Consider the following 21,816-nt stretch of genomic DNA (forward strand, 5'->3'; position numbering starts at 1 on the left):
GGGGAGGGTTTCAGCAGAATATTCATCAGTTTTCCAGGCGTGCCCTTCCAGGGTCATGGTCTCCTCTGATTGGGTCAGTAACAGGCCAAAGGTCTTTAGTCACTGCAGTTGGTTCCAGCATCACTCACCTGGTTTTGCTGGTTTTGTGGGCCCGGAGCTGAATTACAACTAAGGCCTTGATGTTATCTCCAGGGAGGAAAGGCCAGTGTTGCCACCTGCCAGGCACTGGGGGCCTTCTGCCCCAGCGACCATCTATTGGCACCTGGCTGTAAATTGCTCAGTTATTGTGTTCAGCTGTCTCAGTTTCCCTATTCCACTTGCTAAGGAATTTTTGTACCTTTTTATTATCATGTCTCACTAGACATGTGTTAAATTAAAATAATGGTCACTAGCTCCAATGCTCTGCATAGTACTGAAGGTTAGATTTGCTAGTTTTATAAGACAATGAAGCCAAAGCTTAAAATCTATAAAGCAATGTAAGTGTGTCTTGAAGGTGGGGACCTGAGACAGTGACACAAATAAAATTTCAGACATGAGCTGTATTTTCTGACCTTCATTTTTGTAAACAATATCTAAAAGCAAGCATGTTAGGAACCAAAGACAGATGAGCTGTCAAAATGCAGAGTATTTGTCATGTTATGAGGAATGACATCTAACTGTACCGTTTAAAAAATACCCAGGCGACTTAAGCTTACTAAAAATCATTAAATTGTATACTTGAAATCAGTGAATTATATGTAAAATATGCCTCAAGAAAATTACTAAAAATACCCAGGAGACTGAGAAACTATTTTTCAAATATGGATTTTTGAAAACATATAAATGCAGAATATCGTCAACTATAGTTATAAGAAAAGGCAATCTGTTAGGTATTATAGATATTTAATTCAAACAGATGTCTTACACAGCTATACTTTAATGATGTTAAACACGCCACTTTAAAAATGGATTTATTAATGAAATGTCAGATGCAATTACAACTATAGCTATTTAGGAATAAAAAATTAAACAAATCCATTTTTTCCTTTTCTGAAACATTTACTATCATGCCTACTTTCAGAAATTGCAGCTCATGTAACCAACTCATCAATGACTTTCACCTTGACCACAGATTTATTTATATGGAAAAACAAAACAGTATTTGCTAAGTATATGTAACATCTTCCACCTAATTAGTACCTCGGGGCAGGTTGTTTATAAACAGAAAACAAGAAGGGACACGTTAAATATCCCCAGCAGCACTCCCTGCATACTGTCAGGTTTAGAAATAAGGAAGGCTCTTTGCATTTTAAGGAACAAATCAGCTACTCCCAGATTGCCATCAAGTATAAGGAATCTGACAAGAATAACTTATAATTCATAAAGAATTAATATGATTTACAGCTTCATACACTAGAAAAATGAATATGGTTCCTTTTAGATTCAAATTAGAAATATGTTTACAGTGAAACATGGAAATAGATGATTATTGTTTGTTTTCAAAATTAATTTTAAAGAGAATGTTACTAAAAATATTTCACACTTGATGATAAATACATCCCAACTCTACACATCCCCCAGTCTCCAACAATCACTGCCTAGAGACTACCTAGGATCCATTTACTGGCTCACTACAGAAATCATCCATTAATCAGGGAGAATCTGGCTTCAGGGACCTTTAATGGGTGGTAGAGTATTGTACAGCATGTTTCACATGCAGATGAGGTTGCCATCTGGTGGATTTTCTCTAACTAAATACTAACAGCATTTATAGTTATAAGCAGAACAATCCTTTTCTAGGGGTTGCTGCCACTTTTTAGAAAACATATAGTTTACATTAACATTTTTATGACCATGTTATGATTGCACTGAATGGGTTTCCAGTTTTTGTGAGGAAAAAATACCACGAAAGGAAGTATTACTGTGACAGAGAGATCTGATCAGATCACTGGGGAGGTGTAGGGCGGGGCTACAAGAGGAGGTTGCCTGAGGCAATGGTACACAGTCTAGGATGGGATTCGCTGAGAAGCTGAAAGCCTCCAGAGCTCTGGGGGTCTCTCTGGCTCTCTCTTCCTCAAGAATACCTGGATGATTGTGCTGCAGCTGCCTGCATTTCCCAAGGGATGGTATTTTGGATGAGAAGGATTTCCAGGTGCAGCCTAAGATCCAGCTGGCCTGGCACAGGGTGGCAGGTTTATTCTTCTTTGGGTGTTCTAGGGGGGGTGAGTTGTGAGGCAGACAGCTGCCGTTCTTCCAAAATTGTGTAGCTTTTTAATCTTTTGTTTTAGTTTGTAAACTAACCCTGTACAAATAAGAAATTAAAAATTAACAGAGGGAATGATAGGAGAACTCAGGTGTTAAAGAGTTTACCTTAATTGATAGGCTTAAGTGACTAATGCATGTGGAAAGCTGTTATTCCAAAACTGTGAAGCTTTTGAATAAAGACTCCTTTCCTTTATCACCAAAACTTTCCTCTGGAATTCTGCAGAGAGGGTGGCAGTGGGCAGCAGGACACTAATTCCTGTTTGGTAACATTACTAAAGCTTCAAAAACTTTTTAAAGCTTCAGGTATAAAAGGTGATAAATGTGAGATGGAAAAAGATATTCCATGCAAACAATACACAAACAAGAGCAGGATCGGCTATACTCATATCAGATAAAATAGACTTTCAGTAAAAGTCAGCTAAAATATAGTCTCTAGATAGTGATAAAGTGTTGGTTCAGAAATAGACAGCAATACAATAATAGTAAGGGACTTAAATACATCACTTGACATTGGATAGATCATCCAGATTGAAAATTAATATGGAAACAATGGACTTAATCTAACAGTACAAGAATACACATTTTAAGTGCACATGGAACATTCTTCAGAATAGATCATATGTTAGGCCACAAAGTAAGCCTTAACAAACTTAAGAATATTGAAATCATATCATTTATCATTTCTGACCACAAAGGTGTATAAACTAGAAATCAATAACAGGAGGAAAACTGAAAAATTAACAAAAATGTGGAAATTAGACAACATATTCCTGAACAACTTTTGAGTTCAGAGAGGAAATCAAAAGAAATCAGAAAATATCTTGAGAAAAATTAAAACAAAAATGCATCATACCAAAATTTATGAGATGCAGCACAGCATTTCTAAGAGTTTATGGTGATAAATGCCCACATTAAGAAAAAAGATCTCAAATAAACAGTGTAACTTTCCACCTTAAGGAATTAGAAAAGAAAAAACTAAGCCCCAAGTTAGCAGAAGGAAGGAAGTATGGTAACAGAGATTATTATTGCAGGAATAAATGAAATAGAGACTAGAAAGACCACATAAAAAATCACTGAAACTAAGTGTTGTTTTTTTGAAAATATAAACAGAAGTTACAAAACTTTAGCTAAACTAATCAAGGGAAAAAAGGACTCAAAAGGTAATAAATGTGACTTTTTAATTTGGCAAGTTCTTGCTAAACAAAATTTGTTACATTAATATTAAAAATATCTAGAAGACTTGTGACATCACACATGCTTTGTTTTAAATATTACAGTGACTTCTTCTGGTGCCATGTATTTCTTTACCTGAGAGCTTTAAAATGGGGATTCAGGGTCACATACATGTGAGGACTTTATATAAATGGTTCCATCTCTAACCTACTCTAATACAAAATATGTGTTGATTCAGATCTCGCTACCCACCTTTTCTAGTTTTTCTCTTCTCTCCTTATTTTCCCTAATGGAACTCTATAAAAAAGAAATCTCCCATATATTGAAATATGAACTCTGTTCCTTAGAAGATGTGGCAGTCAATAGAAAGTGTGGTATTCACCCACAGTTACTTACTCCATTTTTACATAGAGACCAGTTAACTGAACTCTGCCTCATGGTTATTAGCCAACCATCTCAAAACCATATCCTGTATTACTCATTAATCACAAAGGTGAACAGGTAATAAAGAACATGGGCGTTGGAGTTGGATCTGGATTAAAACCCTATCTTTGCTGTTTTTAAGTCGTTCTCCTTCACTAAACAGTTTTCTGACACTAATTCCTCAGCTGTAAAAAACAAAATAGGGCTCTGGCTGCTGTGGCTCAGTGGACTGAGTGCTGGCCTGCGAACCAAAGGGTCACCCGTTCGATTCCCAGTCAGGGCACATGTGTGGGTTGTGGGCAAGGTCCCCACGGGGTGTGACAGGCAACCTCACATTGATGTTTCTCTCCCTCTCTCCCTCCCTTCCCTGCTCTAAAAATAAATAAGTAAAATCTTTAAAAAGATTTAAAAATTGAAACGGGGAAAATAACACTGTGGAGATGCTACTGGGATGTTGTAGAGATGAAAGCACTTACCAAACAGTAGATTTTTAATGCATCTCATTAAATATGAGACATTTCTTTTAGAAAAGTATGTAGTTTGCTGCCTTTGTATAGTCACCATGTTGATCTATACCTTTTTTTCTAAACAAACAAACAAACCATGAGCCCTATCTACTTTTCCACTCTGAAGATTTTAATCAATGCTACCACGTCTGCATAAAATAACCTATGTCAAAGCTAGTCTAAAAGTAAATCAGGAAGCAAATATATATATACATAAAATATCAATATAAACTCAATATAAATATTAATACAAATGTAGTGACTACCCTGAGGGATACGACATCATAACTGCAAATGTGATATTATGTCAATGGGTATGCATGACTTGGGATAAACTTTCCTTGATAGTAAGATGATGCAGATAGTTTTGTATGCAGAGTGAGAACGATGAGCTGTGAAACACAGTGATATGACCAGAATAGACTCTGGTGATGATCCAGATACTAATGTTGAAAATGCATGTAAAGTACTAAACTTACTTTATGAAATATGAGGGGAGAAAAAGCACTACAGCTTAATTAATATATTTATATAATACCTTTATTTTATTAAGTTGAAAATTTAAGTGCCACTAGCATATATTTGATTTATTCATCTATATCCCTAAAAGTTTTATACTCAAATTGACAAGAAAAGCTTTTTAGTATCTTCTTTTTCAGGTCTCCTTACATCTGAGGATATATTACACACACTGATGACTACAAAATCTGTATTTCTAGCCTAACCCCTTTTCTTTTTTTAATTATAAGACAAATTTTATTTAGAAAGCTATAGAGGTAGTAGAAGTGAGCCAGCTGGGCTATACTGGCTCAGGAAACAAGTTACAGAAGCAAAAGAAGGGTCCTTGGAGCTTAGGAGGTTGAAAGGCAAAGGGAATGTGTGCAGGGGGAAGGGGGGCAGGGAAAGGTGGGTGTGCTCTGCAAAGGGAGGAGGAGTGAACTCTTGAACTCCATCCAGAGTCTCAGGGAGCTAAATATATCCTAGACATCTCCACTAATATGTTCCACAAGAAAAATGGAAGAGTCAAATGGTTAAGAGTGCAGACTAGTGGTTAAACAGACTAGGTTCAACTCCTGACTCCATCATTTACCAACTATGTACCACTGGACAAATTAATTAGTTTCTCTGAGCCTCGGTTTCTTCATCTGTAAAGTGGGGATAAAAACAATATTGACCTGATAGGACTATTGTAAAAATTAAGTGAAATATATACCTAGTGCCCTTGGCTGAATGGAATGTAGTAAATAATCAGTAAGTTATATATATTCCATTAGAAGAAACACATATGCTTATGTCTCTTTAAAACCAGTAATTTTTTTTCCCAAATGTGCCATGGCTGGCAGCTTTTTCTAGACTTCCTGCACCTGAACTGGCTTTCATGATATTTTGCAGCTGTTGTCAGAGGTTAGCATGTATGAATTATATACAAATAAATACATATATTTGGAATCTTAACTACAAAATTAATTCTATTTATATCGACAGTTGGTAAAAGAGAAAAAAAGTATTTTGCATCATTCATGCGGTATTATTCACATAATACCAATAGAGTAGGGTAGTTATTTTGCATATATTTCATCTTCAATATTAGATTATGTAATTTCTTTGACTGAATGTGTACTAAATCATCTAGGAGTTTTGTCAAAGTTTGATCACTTGGAAATATAAGCCATATTGCTTTTAAAAACAGGTTTAACAAGAACAATCTAACAATGGGCAGGGGGAATGGGGGAATGGGGAGGGGACAGTGAGGAGAGGGGATTACAGGAACTACTTTAAAGGACACATGGACCAAATCAAGGGGGAGGGTGGAGGTGGGGGAGGGAGGGGGGTTCGGCTGGGATGGGGTGGAGGGATGGGGATAAAAGGCACACAACTGTAACTGAATAACAATAACAAATTTAAAAAAAGAGAAAAAAAACAAAACAACAACAAAAATAAACAGGTTTAACAGTTATAGTAATGTCTTGGCAAGTTTCTCTTTCTTCTCTCTCCTTTTATTTCATCTCTTAGAAAATATTTGATGGTAGCCCTGGGTTGTGTGGCTCAATTGATTGGAGCATCAACCCATAACTGAAAGATTAAGGTTTGATTCCCAGTCAGAGCACATACCTAGTTTTCAGTTCAATACTAGTCTACCTACAGGAGACCCACCTCAGCATAAAAAACCTACACAGACTGAAAGTGAAGGGCTGGAAACAAATTTTCCAAGAAAATGGACAGGAAGAAAAAGCAGGGGTAGCAATACTCATATCAGACAAAACAGACTTCAAAAAAAGGGCCATAAAGACAGACCCAGAAGGTCACTTCATAACACTCAAAGGAAGAATCCACCAAGAAGACAAAAACATTGTAAATATATATGCACCCAACATAGGAGCACCCAAATACATAAAGAAAATCTTGGAGGACTTCGAGAAAGATATTGACAGCAACACAATTATAGTAGGGGATTTTAACGCCGCACTGTCAAAAATGCACAGATCTTCCTTACAAAATATCAACAAAGATATTGTGGTTATGAACAATGCCCTAGATGAAATGGACTTAACTGATATATATATATATAGAGAGAGAGAGAGAGAGAGATAGAGAGAGAGAGAGAGAGAGAGAGAGAGAGAGAGAGAGCGCCTTTCATCCCAAAGAAGCAAAATACACATTCTTTTCAAATGCACAAGGAACATTTCCAAAGATAGACCTCATGATAGGACACAAAACAAACCTCAAGAAGTTCGAAAAAATTGAAATCATATCAAGCATTTTCTCTGACTGCAAGGGACTGAAATTAGAGACAAACCTCAAGGAAAAAACCCCAAAACACTCAAACTCACGGAGATTGAATAGCATGCTATTAAACAATGAAGGGGTAGAGAATGAGATTAGGGAAGAAATCAAAAACTTTCTGCAAACAAATGAAAATGAACTCACAACAATCCAAAACCTATGGATCACAGCAAAGGCAGTCCTGAGAGGGAAGTTCATAGTGATACAGGCCTACCTAAAAAGAATAGAAACATCTGAAATAAACAACCTAACTCGAACCTACAAGAACTCGAGGAACAACAACAAAGACAACCCAGAACAAGTACAAGGAAGGAAATAACCAAGATCAGAGAAGAATTAGATGGCATAGAGACCAAAAGCACAATTATAAGGATCAATGAATCCAGGAGCTGGTTCGTTGAAAAGATAAACAAAATCTACAAGCCTTTAAGCAGGTTTATCAAGAAAAAAAGAGCGAGGACCCAAATAAACACAATCAGGAATGAAGGAGGAGAGATTACAACTGATACCACAGAAATACAAAGGATTCTAAGAAATTACTACAAAGAAGTATATGCCAAGAAATGTGAAAACCTAGATGAAATGAACAAATTTATAGAAAAATATAACCTTCCAAAACTGAATGAAGACGAAGCAGAAAGCCTGAAGAGACCAATAACAGCTGATGAAATTGAAGCAGTAATCAAAAAGCTTCCGACACACAAAAGCCCTGGACTAGATGGTTTCACAGAAGAATTCTACAGAGCATTTACAGGAGAGCTAACCCCCATCTTCCACAGATTATTTCAAAAATTCAAGAAGATGGAAGACTCCCAAACTCTTTTTATGAAGCCAACATTATCCTAATCCCAAAACAAGATAAAGACACAAGAAAGAAAGAAATCTTCAGGCCAATATCGCTGATGAACATAGATGCTAAAATCGTCAACAAAATTTGGGAAAACCGCATCCAGCAAAACATTAAAAAGATCATACACCATGATCAAGTGGGATTCATCCCAGGGATGCAAGGATGGTACAATATTCATAAATCAATAAACATAATACACCACATAAACAAAAGCAAAGACAAAAATCACATGATCATATCAATAGATGTGGAAAAAGCATTTGATAAGCTATAGCACCCATTTATGGTAAAAACACTCAGCAGTGTGGGAATAGAGGGAGCATTCCTCAACATAATAAAGGCCATATAGGAGAGACCTACAGCCAACATCATACTCAATGGACAAAAACTTAGAGCTTTCCCACTAAGATCAGGAACAAGACAAGGATGCCCTCTCTCACCACTCCTATTCAACATAGTATTGGAAGTCCTAGCCACAGCAATCAGGCAAGAAAAAGCAATAAAAGGCATCCAAATTGGAAAAGAGGAAATGAAACTGTCACTGTTTGCAGATGACATAATAGTGTACATGGAAAATCCTATAGACTCCACCAAAAAACTACTCGACCTAATAAATGAATTTGTCAAAAGAGCCAGGTTCAAAGTCAATACTCAGAAATCAAAGGCGTTCCTGTATACCAACAATGAAACAGCAGAAAGAGAAACTAGGAAAAAAATCAGACATGATATAGCAACAAGAAAAATCAAGTACCTAGGAATAAACCAAACCAAGGAGGTAAAAGACCTGTACTTGGAAAACTACACAACACTGAAGGAAGAAATTAAGGAAGACACAAACAAATGGAAGCATGTACAATGCTCATGGGTTGGAATTATTAACATCATCAAAGTGGCCATAGTACCCAAAGCGATTTATAGATTCAATGCATTCCCTATTAAAATACCATTGACATATTTCATGTATATAGAAGCAACATTTCAGAAATTCATATGGAATCATAAATGACCCCGAATAGCTGCAGCGATTTTGAGAAAGAAGAACAAAGCAGAAGGGATCACAATACCTGATGTCAAACTGTATTACAAGGCCGCTGTAATCAAAACAGTCTCGTACTGGCATAAAAATAGGTACATAGACCCATGGAGCAGAACAGAGAGCCCAGAGATAAATGCAAGTCTTTATGGTCAATTAATATTTGACAAAGGAGGCAGGAGCATAAAATGGAGCAAAAACAGCCTCTTCAACAGATGGTGTTGGGAGATCTGCACAGCTACATAAAAAAAAAAGGAAACTCGATCACCAACTTACACCACACACAAAAATAAATTCAAGGTGGATAAAAGACTTAAATATAAGTTGTAAGACCATAAAAGTCCTAGAGGAAAACATTGGCAGGAAAATCTCAAACGTTCCACACAGCAACATCCTCACAGACATGTCCCCTTAAGCAAGAGACATAAAGGAAAGAATAAACAAATGGCACCTCATAAAAATAAAAAGCTTCTGTATGGCTAAAGAATACAGCATTAAAATAAAAAGAGAACCAACAATATGGGAAAACATATTTGCCAATGAAACCTCAGACAAGGGCCTGATCCCCAAAATATATAAAGAACTCACATGACTCCACTCCAGGAAGATAAACAACCCAATTAAAAAATGGGCAAAGGACTTGAACAGACACTTCTCCAAGGAAGACATACAGAGGGCCCAGAGACATATGAAAAGATGCTCAGCATCACTAGCCATCAGAGAGATGCAAATTAAAACTACAATGAGGTACTACCTCATACCGGTCAGTGTGGCCAACATACACAAATCAAAAAACTAATGTTGGAGAGGATTCAGAGAAAAGGGAACCCTAGCACATTGTTGCTGGGAATGCAGACCAGTGAGGCCACTGTGGAAAACACTATGGAATTCCCTCACAAAACTAAAAATGGAACTGCGTTTTGACCCAGCTATTCCACTGCTGGGATTATACCCTAAGAGTCCTGAAACACCCATCCAAAAGAACCTATGTGCCCCAATGTTCACAGCAGCACAATTCACAATAGCCATGTACTGGAAGCAACCTAAGTGTCCCTCAGCAAATGAGTGGATCAAAAAATTGTGGTATATTTACACAATGGAATACTACGCAGCAGAGAGAAGGCGCTTATACCCTTTGCCACAGCATGGATGGAACTGGAGAGCATTATGCTAAGTGAAATAAGCCAGGTGGTGAGGGACAAATACCAAAACATCTCACCTTTAACTGGAACATAATCACCAGAAGAATAAAGCAAACAAAATATAATCAGAGACACTGAAGTTAAGAACAATTTAACAGTAGCCAGAGGGGAGTGGAGAAGGGACAGTGGGGAGAGGGGTTTTCAGGAACTACTATAAAGGACACATGGACAAAACCAAGGGGGAGGGTGGAGGAAGGGGAGGGAGGTGGGTTTAGTGGGGTGGGGAGAAAATACAGAGAACTGTAAATGAACAACAATAAAGTAATTTAAAAATATTAAAAAAAAAAGAATGAGATCTTACCATTCACAACAACATGTTTGGACCTAATGGATATTATGCTAAGTGAAATAAGTCAGACAGAGAAAGAGGAATATTGGGTTGGCCAAAAGTTTATTTGTTTTTCTTTTTTTTTCCATGATGGCTCTAATAGTGCTTAGTTGTCTTCAACTTCATTAGAAATAGTTTGTTAGACTGTATTGCGACAGCTGACTTATCAGCGAACATTAAAAAAACATCAAAATTGGTGAATTTTTGTGTAGCAATTTTAATATTGATGATGGAAGAAAATATGCAGTATTTTCAGTATATTATGCTTTATTATCTCAAAAAGGGTAAAAATGCAACTGAAATGCAAAAAGAGATTTGTGTGTTGTGTGGAGAAGGTGCTGTGACTGATGGAACATGTAAAACGTGGTTTGCAATGTTTGTGCTGGAGATTTCTCATTGGACGATGTTCCATAGTATCGTAGACCAGTTGAAGTTGATAGCAATGAAATTGAGACGTTAATTTAGAGCAATTAATAACGGAGGACATAGGTGATATACTCAAAATATCCCAATCAATAAATTTATTGGTGAAAATGGAAAAGGTGTCTTTTATTTTGTGTAAAAAAACCATACGGGCTTTATGGCCAACCCAATACCATAGGATTTCACTTATGTGAGGAATTTAAAGAGCAAAATAAACCAACAAACAAAACAGAAACAGACTCATAGATACAAAGAACAAACTGAGGGTTGCCAGGTAGGACAGAGGTTGGGGTGGGGCTGGGTGAAAAATGTGAAGGACTTGAAAAGTACACATTGGTAGTTACAAAATAGTCACAGTCATATAAAGTACAACATAAGAAATATAGTCAGTAATAACTATGTATGGTGCCAGGTGAATACTGGAATTATGGGGAGTATCACTTCATAATTTATGTAATTATCTATGCACTATGGTGTCCAACTATGGCTTCACATCCAAATATTGAATGTGAACTGTAATTGAAAAATTAAAAAGGATATAAAAACCTTCTGATAATTAATGAACATTCAAAAAAATACACAGAATAGTTAGGTTTAAGGCTTCTATAGTGTGGTGTATTTAAAAGAATAATAATCATTTCTGGTTTATCATTCTTTAAAATTATATTGTGCTTTCTTTAAAAGATTTTATTTTTAGAGAGAGGGGAAGGGAGGGAGAAAGTGAGGGAGAGAAACATCAATGTGTGGTTGCCTCTTGCGCACCCCCCATGGGGACCTGGCCTGCAACCCAGACACATGCCGACTGAGAATCAAAATGGTGACCCTTTGATTTGCAGGCCAGTGCTCAGTCCACTGAGCCACACCAGCCAGGGCAAAAAATTATATTGCTCTTAATGCTTTATATTATAATGCAGGTGTCAGTATTGTAGGCTCATCATTAAAGGATAGGTCAGCATAGTATAGGAGAGCTCTGCTGTTATTATTAGCTTTGCTATTATAATCTTGGGAGGGGGGAACCACAATCTTATTTGAACCTCTGTTTCCTGTTCATAAAATAAAAATAATTGATTTCATGGTTTCTGAATTCTAAAAGTCCACATCAATCAACCCATGGAAAACAAGTAATCTATTGTTGGGATAGAAAAGAAAACATGTTTTATTTATCTTTTTACTTCCCACAGGGCTTAGTGGGTACCTAATAATTTAACTGTTTTTAGTTCAATAAACATTTATTGAGTATTGGCTAGGTTTCAGAGACAGCACTAAAGGCTGGGAGTTCACAGATGACTTAGACATGGTCTCTCCCTTTTAGGATTTTACAGTCCAGAGGAAGGAAGACGTATACAGGGTATTTAAACATTAAGAATTACGACAGAGTTAGGCAAAGAGTAGTATTCGCACATGGTGTGCATACTTTACGAGGCTCAGAGAAAGGCTTCCTTTGGGAAATTCCACCTCTGCTGAATCTTGAAGGATGATTTAGCCATATTTATGAGGAAGCAAGAGAAATAGCAATAGCAGAAACAAAAAAGTATAAAATCGATATGAATAAATTAATGTTATACATTCATTACAATTTCCTTCTAAATATTTAAAAAATAAAACAGACCTTCAGGTATAAAAAAACCAGTATGAAACCACCCTTTTCATGGTTAACTCATGCTACTTTTTTTTCATATTTCCTTTAGATTCTCAGCAATAAATAGCTTCACGTTTATCTGCACCAATATGTATATTTCTTCTAAAATGCACATTAGAAATCCTTGGTTTCATTTGAAAAACTAAAATATTTTGAAAGGGGAGAAAAAAGAATAAAAGGATTACTGGGTATCTTATGGAAGGCCAAGCACTGTCTAGCACATCCTCTTGGTTATCTAATTCTCTGTTAGTCTGCACCTTTCACTGGATTTAAAAAAAAGCCCTGGAAATACTACCTCAGTCCACTGATACCATCTGAAAGATATCTGAGTGATACTAACTCAGGTGCCTGAACACCAAAGTCTATTCTTTCAAGTGGCAATCATGTGAAGGCCTTTTCTTTTTTAAAAAATTATTTTATTGTTGTTCAAGTACAGTTGTCCGCATTTACCCCCAACCACTCCCCAGCCCTGACCACAGTCATTCCCACCTCCCTCCCCTGATTCTATTCCCTCTTGGTTTTGTCCATCTGTCCTTTAGAGTTGTTCTTGAAAACCCTGCCTCCCTTTCCCCGAATTATCCCCTCCCACCTCTCCTCTGGTTACTGTCAGATTGTTCTTAATTTCAATGTCTCCAGTTGTATTTTGCTTGCTTGTTTGTTTTGTTGATCAGGTTCAACTTAAAGGTGAGATCATATGGTATTTGTGTTTCCCATGAGATTCTGAGATTCCTTTTCTTTGTTGAACATTAAAACTCTGTCTTGCAGTTTATAGTAGAACCTTCAGGTAAGTTTAGAGCAACAGGAGAACATTAAGAAATTTATTGGCTGTGTTTAATTTATTTCTATGCCAATTCTATCATAATAGAAAGGGGTGAAATTCTGTATTGGAGTCCAGTATACAGGCATACGTCAGAGATATGGTAGGCTTCATTTCAGACCACAATAATACAGCAAGTATCACAATAAAGCTGGTTGTAATCTTTTTGGTTACGGATTGTCTTGCCTTCCATTTGTGAAAAAATGTAACACCTGCGGAGCACAATAAAATGAGGTATGCCTGTCTGTATAACTATTGCGTTGGCCAAAAAGTCTGTTTAATTTTTTTCTATAAAAGACACATTTTTTTCATTTTCACCAATAACTTTATTGATTTGAATATTTTGAGTATGTCAGCTATCTCCTGCTATTGGCTCTTAGTGGGTAGAGGCGAGGGTTGCTGCTAAGTATCTTTCATTGCATAAGACAACCCCACAGCAAAGAAATATTTGGCCAAAATGTCAATAGTACCAAGAAACTTGGTACTTCGCAAACCACTTTTGACACATTTGAGAGGTCACAGCACCTTCTCCATACACTGCACACATCTTTTTTGTGTGTGTGTTTCAGTTACATTTTTACCTTTTTTGAAATCATAAAGCATAATACACCTTTATGTTGGGTATTTCCTTCCATCTTCAGTATTAAAAAGGCTGCATGAAAATTCACCAACTTTGATTAAGGTTTTTTTTTAAATGAACTCTGCTATGACAGCTGTCAAAATACAATCTAACAAAATTGTTTCCAATGAAGTTGAAGACAACTAAGCACTACTAGAACCATCACGAGGAAAAAACTAAACAGTTTTTGGTCAACCCAATATTTCACAAGAGTTTTGATGACGTTTACCTCTGACGGTAAAACAATTCTGAACACATAGGGCATCACAAATTGCCAGGGACTTCCCATAAAGCACACAATTACTGAAATGTTCATATTAATAATATTTTACCCCTAAATTTGTTTACAGAAGGCTGAGTGTCCCTTCTGATCTGACAACTCTCCCCAATCGACTTGACAATAGTAATACATTAAACAAACCTAATTATTCCCAATATCTGTTTTTATAAGGTGACACAGCAAATATTTGTGATTCCAAAGGCCCTCTGAAAAATCTTAGTTGGTTTATGTATAACAATTTTAGTTTTAAGTATAAAATACATCATGATTTTTTTTTAAAATTCTAAATTTAGGAACTGATCTGGCAAAGGCAAAATTAAGAACTGTCACAGGAGATCTGTGTACTTGACTAGATAGGAACCTGAATGACTGAAAAACAATATTTCCATACCTATTTACTCAAAGTTCAAATAAAGCATTTGAAAAGAAGCCCAGATGTTAACACTATTGTAAATGAAGAGCCTATGTTCTAAGGTTTTTTTTTCACTTAAATAATCATAGACACAAAAAGGAAACTTAAATCAAGTAAAATTATTCTTGTAAGACACAAGGATCTCTGCTATCTAGGCAGATTGCATAAGGTAATGAATAACCATTCTATTGTAGGTAGAAGCATTACTTACTAAATAAAGGAAGCAAGACAATGTAAACTGAAGTAGTACTGTAAACATTTTAATATACAGCGGCGGGCAAACATAGATTTACAGTTATACAAGTAAATAATACAATAATTAATAAGTAACAATGCAAGAATAAACTGTGATTTGTGTACTCACAACTGTAAACCTATTTTACCCATCCCTGTATTTCATAGCTTCTTTACAGACTCAGGTGTTATAAACCAAGACAAAGAAAATTCACTTTCTAAGTTTTGTCCTTTTTATAGTCTCTCATATTCTTTTAGATTTTTGGTGAGGTCAAAATGGTTTTCATAATAGTACTAAGATATTATCTGTCTTTGGACTCTCATATTCTCCTGAGTAGACAGTCAAGCTTTGCAGATGCTATGTGATACCTGATAATGCAATGTATTGAATGAGAACATACAAAGATCCAGCTTTCTTCTGTTAGTCCACATAGTCAAAGAGATCTGCAGAAATGTGAAACAATCTATTCTCTTCATGATTTTTTTTTGTTTTAAAATACAGTTTTTGTTTCAAAAATAGGTTATTTATGTTAACATGTAATGTGCTCATCATTGTTACTTTCCAATGAATCAACAAATATTTTTAAATTTTCTCATTTTTAATCTCTAATATGGTAAATATCAACAGTTATCACTCACATTATCATCCATACACAAAATCTCCTTGAGGTTCTCAATAAATTTTAGGAGTATAAAGGGGTCTGGAAAACAAATAGTTGTTTGAGGAAAAAAACTATTACTTGTGCTTGGAAAACAAAAACATATATTGTTGTAATTCTCGGTCACTGTTATTACTCCTTAAAGAATCTCAAGCCCTGGCTAGGTGGCCCAGTTGGAGCATCATCCCATATATCAGAGGTTGCGGGTTCGATTACCAGTCAGGACACATACATAGGTTGTGGGTTTGGTCCCCGTTGGGGGTGCATATGGGAGGCGACTGATGGATGTTTCTGTCTCACATTCATGTTTCTTCCCACTCTCTCTCCCTTCCTCTCTCTCTAAAATTAGTAAATATATCATCATGCAAGGATTAAATAAATAAATAAGTAAATAAAATCTCAACCACCCATATTAATTACAATTTCAAACCAAAGTGACTAACTTCTAACTTAAAGAGAAAGGTACAGGGTGGATGAATGAGAATTGTCTGGCATATACAAGCACTTTAACAGACTAGCAAACTTAAGACATGACAAAACTTTCTACAGTTACACAGATCCTTTTATAACCTCCTAAAGTGGCAAAAATAAACACATTCATTATACAACTTCAAGATGGAGCTTCTCTATAGCATTTCAAATAAGAAGCAAATGTATGTAAACTTAAAATTATGTTTACGATTTTATTTATTTATTTTCAGAGAGGCAAAGGGAGGAAGAAAGAGAGAAACATCAATGAGCAAGACGAACGTGGATTGGTTGCCTCTCACATGTTCCCATCTGGGGACCTGCCCCACAACCTAGGCATGTGCCCTGACCAGGAATCGAACCAGCAACCTTCCGGTTCACATGCTGGTGCTCAATCCACTGAGCCACACCAGCCAGGGCAAATTATGTTTAGTTGAAACCAAGGTCTCAGTATTCTATTTTACTTAAAAAGTATCTAGCTGTGTAATCAGTATACATTAATTAACTCAATTTCATGTCAGTCCATGATTTTAAGTTGCTTAAGGGTACTGTAAATCACTTTCAAACTGGCATAGTACAAAGCATTGTTGCTGTTGAAATAGTTTGTCAGAATTCAATGTAGTTGAAAACCAGTGCCGGCAAGAAATGTCCAAACCTGTAGAGAATTTTTATGAATTTATTTGAGCCAAACCGATGACAACTGCTGGGAAGCAAAATCTCAGCGGGTTCATAAAATGCTTGGAAGAATGGCAGGCTGGAAGCTTATTTTATATATTACAATTGAAGGAGGAAGATATAAGGGGGGTTACATGAAATTCATTGGTGGTAGATTAGGGAGGCAGGAGACAGCAAAGCTGGAAAATCTCTGAGATTGGAAAAAATAGTAAACTGAAGAGACAAATACTTCTTTTACATTGGTGGGTATAGGGTAGTTAACAATGATCATTTAAAGCACATAGCGATGGTATTCAGAGAACAAGATAATAACGAAGGGCTGTGGTCTTGGGTTCTGGTATGGTGGATATAGGCGTAGGGTGTGATTAGGGAGGGGCCTGGAAAAAGGAAATTACTTTGACATTAGAAAGATGTGTTATCTTACTTTCAAAAAGACAATAGACAGCCTCAGTTAAGGTAAAGATTGACCTTTGTCAAAGACGATACTGGCCTAGCCCAAGACTAACCACCATGGTTTGCTTTCAGAAAGTTTTAATTTCAGACCATCCTTGTGGTTGCTTTCGGTGACCGAGTTTGTAAAGCCCTCCATGCAGACCTCCCCGGAGCTTGTCAGGGTTAGTATGTGGCCCCTTTTTCATCCACACAAATTTACCTTTTTCATAATTATAACCATTTTTAGAAGTAATGTTAACTTATTTGATCAGTAAGCCTGTATAAATTTAGGGAAAACACACCCAAGTAAATACACATGGTGATATTATACTTACCATTAATAAACAGATAAAAGACTTAATTGCCAAAATTTTACATCAATTATGTAACCTTGGATTCTTAAACTAGTTCTGCATCAATTTCTGGAAGACATTTTATTAAGGTGTGGCACATTTGAAGTATTAGAAGTTGTTTCCTTATTTTGGGGGAATTTAAGAACATTTAATTTATATATGTGCTTATTCTCTCTGTGAGCTAATCAGAATAGTGCTCCACAAATTTAATATCTTCCAAACACAGGAAAAGATTTCAGACACAGAAGAGGTAAAGGTCTTTCTGAATTACAGAGTATTTTGGAATATTTTTATTTTTATATTTCAATGAAAAGTTTATTCCTCTTATTGGGCAGAGTATATGATTATGTTTATGTTTTATTATTCAACCATGATCTTTCTACACTTGCTATAATTATGAAACTGTAGTTTCACTATCATTAATTTGTGAAATTTGGTACCAAGAGACGGATGGCTGGCAGGTCACTCCTCAGAAAGACAATTACCCAAGCTACACGACTTAAAGGTAAAAAGAGGTTTTTTTTTCAGCCTATGATCTATGCCTAATTCAACTCCAATCCTTTTCCTCTTTAAAAGAATTTCTTCTCACAGCTTCCCTGCTGCATATAACCAGGCAGGCAAAGTATAAATATGAGTGAAAGTGATATTTTAAGTAGGAAACTCAGAAAACATTAGAACCACATAAAGCGGACAATAATATTAATAGCAGTAGGTGAAGGGAATCTTGAGAAATCACCGCTCCTGTACTTGACTAATTGAAATGTATCTGTGGTAGATAGTCATGCTAATGTATTATTTTACATTTTATTATAATTCAAGTTGATCTTAATTTCACATGTTAAATGGTTCAATGGATGGTTTCAATTCATTATAGATGTAAACTTCAGGCCTTAATGCTTCTATTTTACACACAATGTTTATGGAGGTAATTGTCTTGCTGCAGATTCCAAAGAGACGCCAAAGTACTATGGCTTCTTGAGAACCACAATTGGAAGAGCCCGTGCTAACAATGAGTGATTTAAGAAAAGCACTTTTTATTTCATAAGTCCTCAAGTGACTCCTGAAGCCATCGCTCTTATGTATATGTCTTGGCAAACCATGATAGCAAAGAAAGAATCTCAAACTTCTGTAACATTAAAATTTGTGCTACCCAAAGCAACGAATCAAACACGATTGTTAGCATAAGGCGCGAGGCATCATTATTTTTCAACTGCTACTTTTGAAAAAAATAAACCTATCAATTCCCCACCCTCTTAACGCGAGGGTCCCACCAGCTCCTTCCTACTCGCAAAGCGTTTCCAACAGTGCCTGGCAAACAAGTCAGTAGGTCGTGTTTGGCTCCACCCCCAACCCAGCCACGCGAACCGACTTCCCGCAGCCCCTGGGCGGCCATGGCCAACTTCCGCCTACCCCACTGAACGCGCAGCAGCAGTTCACGTGGCCTCGCACGTCACATCCGGCCCTTGGGATTCTGACTTGGTAATCATCGCGATGAAGTGCGTGTTTGTTACTGTTGGGACCACCAGCTTTGACGACCTCGTTGCGAGTGTCTTGGCGCCCGACTGTCTGCAAGTGAGTGGGGGAGGCCGGAGGGTTAGCTCACCGCTCGTCCCCGTCGCCATCCTCGGTAACCTTGGCCAACGTCCGCGCTACGGAAGAAGTGCCGCAGCACTACCTCAGGTGCCTCCGCCCCTTCGCTGGCTCCTCCCTACGCCCGTTTGGGCCCTCCCCCTGCTCCCCGCGCCTCAGGGTCCTCCGACACTGCCGGCTCCCCCTCCGTCTTCCCGGGCCGCTCCTCCCCAGTCTTTCCTCTGGCTCCTCCTCCCCCCGCACCGGCCTTTCCCTCAGAGTCTCCGCCTCTGTCTGTTGGTTCTCAGGCTTCACCCCTCCTTTCAGCGGCTCCGCCTCTAGGGCCTAGACCCGCCTCCCCGCCTTCTCCCCCGGCGCGTGGTGGGCCTCGCACGCCTCGTCGGAAACCCGGACGCCTGGGCCCGTTCCGCCAGGCCCGGGTCTCACTCGAACCGGCTGGACCCAGTTCCTCCCTTTCGGGCCGCCGCCCTTCCCTCGTCGCCTTTCCCCGGGCGGCCCGGAGCGTAACCTGCCCCTGGCCGCCTTTGGCGCCCTCGCGGCTGTCGTTGGTCTGAGGTGGCGTAGCGTCTCTCCAGGGTTTGTTCGCGCAGCCAAACCTGGGAAGCAGAACGGACCTCTTAGTTGCTCTGCCCCCGAGTTTTCAGCGCCTTTTCCGGGATCCTTGCCTGGTCTCAGGTTGTTTTGTGGGGCCAGTTCTTTAATGGTTCAGTGAGGTGGGTCGCTTAGATGCATTAGGGCTAGTGAGGTACTCAATCAGGGCCTGGGACGGGGAAAATAGGTCATTTTGAGAAAAACTAACAGGAGTCGGTGGCATTTAGACTGTTTGGCAGCCGGTGTTACTATCTGAACACCAACTTCAGGGTTTGTTGTTTGTTACTCCGTTTTTACAGTAACCTATTTAAAAGGCCCGCTTCTTCTTTTCTCTCCTCTCTCTCTCTCTTTTTTTTTTTTAAACCCCGTTTCAGATCATCAGGAGTCTTGGTTACAACCGACTCATCCTGCAAGTAGGTAGAGGAACGGTGGTACCTGAACCATGCAGTACTGAGTCATTCACTCTGGATGTTTACAGGTACAAAGATTCGTTGAAAGAAGACCTTGAGAAAGCAGATCTAATTATTAGTCACGCAGGTAAAGTGCCTTAGAACCTTAACATTTTTTTTTTTTTTTTGTATAGAAAGTAAATAAGAACAGAAACTTGAACCTTTTGGAGGTAAAATAACTAGAGTAACTTAGTGTAGCCCTTTTCAATGTAGTAATTGAACATAACATTTGAGAATATTATTGGTAGGATTTATTATTTCTGGGTGGTAGAAGGATGGGGAATTAATCACCAGGGCCCAACTTTAAACATGGGCAAAATAATTTACCTAATGATGTGTGTAAAGAGTTGTCAGTTGAAGTTAGTATTTGGGCTTAGATCCGAAGTAATGTTAAGCCATCTAATTGCTTGGATTAGTCATGGAGAAATTGACTTTGAAAGATGTTTTATGTTTCTGTTAAATGTGGATGTAAAATAAATGAAGTCAGAAATATTCTGTAACAACTACATATTGCCTGCTCTTCTAGTTAAACTGCCAGGATCTTCAGAAAAACTGTTTTGGGGGACCATTGCAGTTTTGACGCTGGATAAGTGACGGAGGAAGAAGTTCTGTGGTTCTTAATAAACCTAGTTTGGAGAGAAACAAGTCATTAGAAATAGGCATTACTAACAAATTGGTGTTTAGAAATGGGTAATAGCTCATAACTTTTGGCACTGGTATACGTGCTATGTGTATATAACTGGTTGAATCCTCCCAAACAATCCTATGAACTAAGTACTATTAGTATGTCCATTTTTCAGATGAAGAAACTGAGACGCAGAGGGTAAGTAACTTCCAGTGAGTAAGTGGTAGACAGTTAACAGTCTGGTCCTGGAGTCTGTGTTTCCATTACTATCCCATCATTATTTACCCAAAAAGGATTTGTCTACTGACTTATCTTCGCACTCCCATATAAAATGTCAAATGATTTAGATTTTAAACTTGAATCGACCCAAACATTGTATATATGCACATTTGTGGAGATTTACCCTTGGCTGTACTTGGGATCGTACCTCACAGGCAGACTCACAAGGAGCAGTCAGAGTTTTTCTTTATTGGTGCCTGTTGCTATTGAAGGCTTGCTTTTCTACTTTTTGAATAGCTGTGTGATACAGTTTCAGGGACAGCATGTTGAACCTGAATCTTACTTGCATTTGAGACCCATGCCCAGGGCATCCTTCTAGAGGACAAGTGGCAGATCACTGAATTACAGGTTATTGGTGGCAGTGTTAAAAAACGTATTTTTCAAGTTAGGTTTATAACACATAATGATAGTTGTGGTATTTTGGATGTGTAATTAAAAGTCCTTTGTAGTTCTGCCTACTGAGTTTTTCATCTTTTGAGTTCTACCATAAAACTTGGTGGAACACCTTAACTGTATTAACAAATTTGATGTATTTTTGTAGGTGCAGGAAGCTGTTTGGAGACTCTGGAAAAACAAAAGCCTCTTATAGTAGTTGTAAACGAAAAGTTGATGAACAATCATCAGCTAGAATTGGCGAAGCAGCTACACAAAGACGGGCATCTCTTCTACTGTACCTGCAGGTATACTAGAGACTGATTATTTGACCTCCTGCCTTAAGTCTTCCCTAG

The 21,816-nt window shown here is 37.7% G+C and overlaps 1 protein-coding gene and 1 long non-coding RNA gene across 4 annotated transcripts in view; one reads left to right on the plus strand and one right to left on the minus strand.

The window, feature by feature from the left end:
• LOC139440525 (uncharacterized) overlaps positions 1–19,245 on the minus strand; it is a 125,653-nt gene extending 106,408 nt beyond the window's left edge. For 2 of the 3 annotated variants that reach the window (XR_011650758.1, XR_011650757.1), the window contains exon 1: positions 19,158–19,245. This is a non-coding gene — a long non-coding RNA (uncharacterized lncRNA). Of the gene's footprint in view, positions 1–18,964; positions 19,067–19,157 lie in introns of those variants that run through there. The other variant, XR_011650756.1, reaches the window with a different exon arrangement.
• ALG13 (ALG13 UDP-N-acetylglucosaminyltransferase subunit) overlaps positions 19,046–21,816 on the plus strand; it is a 106,340-nt gene continuing 103,569 nt past the window's right edge. Inside the window, 3 exon segments of the mRNA XM_045194384.3 lie at positions 19,046–19,234; positions 20,110–20,272; positions 21,630–21,768. Of these exon segments, the coding sequence (XP_045050319.2) occupies positions 19,046–19,234; positions 20,110–20,272; positions 21,630–21,768 (491 nt within the window).

Source organism: Desmodus rotundus, chromosome X (genome assembly GCF_022682495.2).
Source record: "Desmodus rotundus isolate HL8 chromosome X, HLdesRot8A.1, whole genome shotgun sequence".
Classification (NCBI taxonomy): Eukaryota; Metazoa; Chordata; class Mammalia; order Chiroptera; family Phyllostomidae; genus Desmodus; species Desmodus rotundus.